At 31.5% G+C, this 6152-nt stretch overlaps 1 protein-coding gene across 1 annotated transcript; it reads right to left on the bottom strand.

The window, feature by feature from the left end:
* Positions 1–2944: 2944 nt before the first annotated feature.
* LOC149175527 (protein LURP-one-related 5-like) lies at positions 2945–4297 on the bottom strand. Its single transcript, XM_089422871.1, has 3 exons — positions 3945–4297; positions 3608–3853; positions 2945–3496 (listed from the first exon to the last, which is right to left on the bottom strand). The coding sequence occupies exons 1-3, from the start codon at positions 4218–4220 to the stop codon at positions 3365–3367; spliced, it is 654 nt and encodes a 217-aa protein (XP_089278997.1). The 5' UTR covers positions 4221–4297; the 3' UTR covers positions 2945–3364.
* Positions 4298–6152: the final 1855 nt, after the last annotated feature.

Raw genomic sequence — 6152 nt, 5'->3', positions numbered from 1 at the left:
CAATAAAATGCAGAGGACTCATGAACAAAAGTCACACCTTCATATGATTACAAAGTTACACTTATTTCTAAGTGCGACAATTAAGACAACATATTGCAAAACTTAGAACACAAGTTACAACAGGAGTGTCAATTGTGCCCAAACATTGCGCTGGGATGTAAGGATTTATCTAGCATGTATTCTTATGATACACAAGACCATGTAATGGAGAAGAGTGCATGAGAAATACTCTAGTGATGTGCCAAGGTGCGAGACATACATGACTGAAAAGAACTAAAATCAACACCTATGATAATAAGAAAATGTGAAAACAACACTTGCAAATGCTAAATAGATTGAATGTGACACATACTAGAGAGAATTTAACATGAAAACACCACTCATTACAATGAAAGTAAGGGAAAGTGACAGTTGCAAACATGAAAGCAACACTTGTAAAACAAGGGTGCTCAAACGTGACAGTTAGGAAAACTCATTGAAATAGAAGTGCACATTGACTCTTGACATGGGTTGAACATTGCACCGACACTGTCTTGATGGAATTTACTATGCATGTGAAAGCGTGCATAAAGGGAGGGTGCTTATGAATCATCAAGGACTAAGCATGTGTGAGAATGTGACTTTGACCATTATAATCCATGAAGGTGACTTAAACTCTTCACAAAACATCAATCGACAATGAAGTGACCGAGGAAAATAGATCATAAGATGCTTAGTAGGCTCCAAAATTCAAGTGTGAGAAAACTTTTGGAGGGTGTTGATCACATTGTGAACAATATGTCAAATACAACCTATATTATAGTTTGAGGGAAATGTGTAATTCCTTTGGTACTCAACCTTTTAATTGACATTTTTTAAGAATATTATCTAAAGTAATAAAATCTAGCTATATACAAAATAAAATAAATTTAGTTAGTTTTAATTAGAAACATTATAAACCATCAATAATCTCATTCTCATTGTGTTCAATGGTTCTTTGTTATATTATAATTTAGGATAAAGGAAATGTGGTAAAAATATCTCACTTTCACTCTCATGGATAAATACAATATCTAGATTTCCATGTCCCAACCATGTAGCTCAATTAGAGATTGAAGTGATATGAAATCATGTAAATTAAGAGATCCAAGGTTCAATCCCCTGGAACTAACTTGATCTACAAAGAGGAGGATAGGTTGGAGGCCTAGGTCATAGGCCCTATATGCATAGTGGTAGAGATCAAAATCGATAAATTATTTAAAAAAAAAAAAGATTAAATGAGCCCCAATGTAGGTCGTAGGCACCATAGGTATAGTGGTAGCAACCGAAATGGATAAATCATTTAAAAAAATTAAAATGAGCCCCAATTAGGCCGTAGACCCCATAGGTATAGTGGTAGCAACCAAAATCAATAAATCATTAAAAATAAATAAAATGAGCCCCAATGTTTGATGGAAGAATGATTTTCCCACTAGTGGGATGTTATCACCAAAATTATGTGAAGCTCAAGCCCCAATGTTAAATGACATAGTTGTAGCAACCAAAATTGATAAGTTGTCCGAAAAAGATAAATGAACCCTAATGTAGGTTGTAGGTCCCATAGGTATAATGGTATCGACCAAAATTCATAAATTATTAAAAATAAATAGAATGAACCCTAATGTAAGTCCTAGGGCCCACAGGTATATTGGCATCGACCGAAACTGATAAATGATTTAAAAAGATAAAATGAGCCCCATTATTGGATGGAAGAATGATCTTCTGACGAATGGGATGTTATCACTAGAATTGTGCCAAGCTTGAGCCCCAATAATCAATGGAAAAACGATCTTCCTACTAGTGGGATGCTATCACCAAAATTGTGCCAAGCTCGGTCGAGCTTGGATGCTTCCTAAGATAGTTTAATTCACTCAACGGTGGCTTTCATCCTCAACCCATCCCCATGAGATTTAAACTTGTGACCTATTGGGCACAAAGCCCCACACAAACGTATTCATCTTAACCATGGATTTATTTAGCTTTAGATCTACCAACTTTTTTTCAAGTCTTGCATTTAAAAAAAAATGTACCTCAATAAATTTGATGTTTCTAGTCTCTTATTAAATCTATAATTAAAATGAATCTATACTAATTTATAAATAATATATAAAAAAATATAAAAAATGATAACATATTTCTTCTTTCAACTATACAACATATTTTGTCCTTCATAAAGGTGCCTAGGGTTAAAACAAATATAAAATCTCAAATTTGAAGAAATGTACAACATTACAGAATATTGGAATTGATTTATATGATATTCTTTTTAAAAGAATTAATTTATATGATAATTTTTTAAAATAAATTTTAAATTAAGGAATTTTGACGCTTAGATTTTAAGTAATTTGTAATATATTTTTAGTTTATATAATAGAAATTTAAATTAAAATGGAAAGAATACATCAGAGATTCGATTTCATTAACAGCATTCCAATAACAGAACAAAATCCTTGCTTTACTAGTGAGATAATTTCACAATCATGCCTTTTTACGTGTTCCTTTCGGAGTATAGATGCGTAATTTGTGATATAACAAGAAACAACCTCATTGTGATATGTTTTTAAACTCCATGACTATCAACAAATGACAAAAAAGTAGCAGACAGAACTCTCATGGGTAAAATAATTAACGTCGAAAATATGAAGTAAAAATAAAATATTGAAGGGAAAAATTATATAACAAAGTATATAACAAATTTTATATTTTTTATTCATAATTTGATTAAGCGTAACATCGCCGTTTTAATTAACCACGAGATCATATGACTATTATCTTTATTTGTATAGATTTAAAAATATTTTATATAAATTTAAAAATCCTTTATATAAATTTCCATAAATTTGTATTTTTTACAATTAATTCAAACTTCATATAAATAAGACATCTCTGTAGGATAGAAATACGCCTTTATATCCAGTTTTGCCTCATTTATCTAAAATTTATATACGCCTTCGTAGACATGTTGGCATAAGGCAAAAAATTCCTGTGTATGGAAATAATATGGCAACCCAATCTTGATAAATCGGGAGATACACTCTACGAATAATTACAGAAGCTAATCCATTAAATTTGCCTCAGCGAAGAGTATCAAGTATATTTACCACTTTACACTGTACAGATCATAAATACCAGTTTGTACACGGTAGTAGATATTTATTCCTTCACCTGTCGAAATTCAATGGCACTTCACAGTGTCAGGGAATCGAATAATATAAAGAAGCATGAGTTCCTTGTCTGGAATCCATCGTAGGTCGAATCGCCAGCTCAGACCTATAATAAAGCCTTAACGCTACCTACGAACAGCTAGCAGATCAGTTTTATTCTACAAGTTTTTCGCTCGTTACTGTTACCTGCTAAAAATCTGATTGAATACGATGAGGAGCCCCATGACGAAGGCTTGATCGATTCCAGGCTGCACCACAAGACTTAGAACGTCCTCCCCTAACATGATCTCTGGTTTCGCTACTTTTCGTTTTGCCTGCGCCATTCAATCAGTGAATGAATAACTGTGTGACATGGATTTCACTAACCCTATGAGAAGGAACATTATGGAATATATCAAATTAGGTTTTATTGAAGAAGAGCAAACCTGAGCGATAATCTGCCGAGAGGAGCCGAATACTGTGAATGAGGAGCTTGGATTGCAGAGGGATCCCTCGATTTCATAATCGCAAATATTCGTATTCCGTCTCTTTGTAGGGTTTAACACTACTTTGGCAGAGGGTTTGTTCGAAAAGAGAGTCAACGCCGACTTTAGGACGCTAAACACTGGCTTAATCCCAGAACCATAGCCATCACCTCTGTATGCTTCCCATCGATCGTTGAAACTTAATCTCTGCTAAACCCACAAACAAAATCAAACCACATATTTAAATCCATAAAATGTTCTCAGATTTCACGATATCGGAATTATAAAAATTTATTACCTTGTGGAGCAAAGTGAGAAGAACGTTTCCTGCAGTATCCATGAGAAAGAGCTGGTGTCTCGGATCATATGCGTAATTATCGACTCTGAAAACCAGGTTTCCAGAGGAATCAAAGACTGTGTACCCACTGCCATTGAAGACCAGTGATTTCTTCCACACAGTGAAGGTGACGGGAGAATCGTTGTGTGCCACAAACTTCTTGTCACTGATCATCAAAACCTGGCCTTGCCGGGGCGAGGCAGAAAGGGAGGCTCCTGGATACACTTGATGCATCATTCTTTCCTACCAATTTCCTTGGAATATTGATGCCTCCACAATTCCACGAAGGAAAGAGAGCTTGTCGATAGAGGAGCTTGTGTGGTTATATAAGTAATTTATAGAAGCCACTGAATAAGTATTTATTCCTCATTAACGTACATACTGACATATCCATTCCTTTACATGGCCTGAGATAAGCATGGTCAGATTATTCGATCTTCTCTTCTGTCTGTGACATAATTGCCCACTTAAAAGTAGATAATGGAAGCATATAACGTCGTTCTTTTCGATGTGTTTTTTTGGTTTTTATAATGTATTTATATTTTTTTTTATACGGAAAGGAAGAACTATCCTTATCATTAAGTTGAGCCTTAAGCAACCTAAGCTTAGTGCCTATTTTTTTTTTTTAATTATAGATTCTTAAATATTTTGAAAATTGTATACTTTTCAATGTTAATTAGAAAAATGTTCCATATGAATATTAATAAACACTAATCAAAATCTTTCGTATCCAATTCTAAGCTCAAGCCACTCAACCCCCTTAACAAAACTTATTTCTAGAAAAGCAACTCACTCTTAACCTTTTTTCAGGATGCTTGAACCTAAAAAAACACTAAATGCGCGTAAACTAACTGATTTGTACCTCTCACACAAACATATGGATTCATTCACTTAAAAGAAAAATAATTTATCCTCTAAATTTTATCCTCAAGTACCTTTTTCAAATTTAATTAAATTTAATTTATCTTTAAGTAATAAACTTACCATTCCCATAGTACAAGTGGAAATCATGTGTAAGTTTGGAACTAAACTGTTTTCAACATATTTTCCGAGAAGCAAAGCAATCAATCATAACCTAATGATGATAGATGGAAATTTCTAATGATGATAGATGGAAATTTTAATGAATGAGATATACATCATGAAAAAATGGAACACGTTGCATGACGTACAAACTAGTATGGACCCTCTACATGGACCCTCTACAGTTCGTAACACCTAAAAGTGCAACACGTTACAGTAAACTTCATGACAACTACATTAAACATGAATTGTCTATTCATTAATGAAACAATTACATATCCACTAATGAAACAGATAGCGCGCTGCCACATATAATCTGTAATAAAATTAAAGCTGGTATATGTCATGACCACTAATTGAACAAATAACGTAACTCCAGCATGTGATTAAGCATCGATAGAACTGCATAAAATATAGAGTTGGTATATGTCATAAATATTGATTGAACAAATAATAAAGATTATAATAAGGTAATAGAAAATATGTTTTAAACTGACTGGGTGTAATGTTCAGAGATTTTTATAAAGTATAAAATGTTATATGTTTATATTTAGGATAGAGGAGGTATATTTGAGTAGTACAGAAATGATTAGGTAAAATAAGATTTTTTTTCTAGAAGGGAAAAAAATCTTATTAATAATTAGGGAAAAAAATTTGTAAAGTTACTCAGTAAAAATGTAAATTCAAAAATACTATTTCAAGAACACATATCTCAAATTAAAAAGACAAAAAATGATTAAAAAGTATAATAAAATAATATAAAATAAATGATTAAAAAGTATAATAAAATAATATAAAATAAATTGTGGATAATAGTAATAATAAACTACTTATATTAAAAAGAAATATAGCTGTGAAGATCTGTAAGAACTAATATTTTATGTTTGGAATTTTTTTTTGCTACATTTTATTACTCATTATATTTTATTAAAATAATAAAAAATATTTTTTTTATTAAATTTATAAAAAATCTAAAATAGTTATCTTCTTTTTAATTGAAACATACTTATTAACCTAATAAAAATAATTAATATTTAACAAATTCCTATATAAAAAAATAAAAATACTTATTAACCTAATAGGAATAATGAATATTGAAAAAATTCGTATATAAAAAAACAAAGTTTTAAGATAACTAAAATTTTA

The sequence above is a fragment of the Pinus tabuliformis genome, chromosome 4_1 (assembly GCF_031772625.1).
Source record: "Pinus tabuliformis cultivar Carrire ecotype Pingquan chromosome 4_1, CPIR1, whole genome shotgun sequence".
In the NCBI taxonomy this organism is placed as follows: Eukaryota; Viridiplantae; Streptophyta; class Pinopsida; order Pinales; family Pinaceae; genus Pinus; species Pinus tabuliformis.
The sequence above is the reverse complement of the archived record's forward strand: the minus strand, read 5'-3'. Positions and strand labels throughout refer to the sequence as shown.

What these genes read in the sequence shown, in the direction of transcription:
- LOC149175527 (XM_089422871.1), bottom strand. Translation starts at nt 4,220, where the DNA reads ATGATGCATCAAGTGTATCCAGGAGCCTCCCTTTCTGCCTCGCCCCGG. An exon ending in TTCTCACTTTGCTCCACAAG is followed by an intron (nt 3,854 to 3,944) that starts GTAATAAATTTT and finishes TGGGTTTAGCAG; the next exon opens with AGATTAAGTTTCAACGATCG. An exon ending in CTCGGCAGATTATCGCTCAG is followed by an intron (nt 3,497 to 3,607) that starts GTTTGCTCTTCT and finishes TGAATGGCGCAG; the next exon opens with GCAAAACGAAAAGTAGCGAA.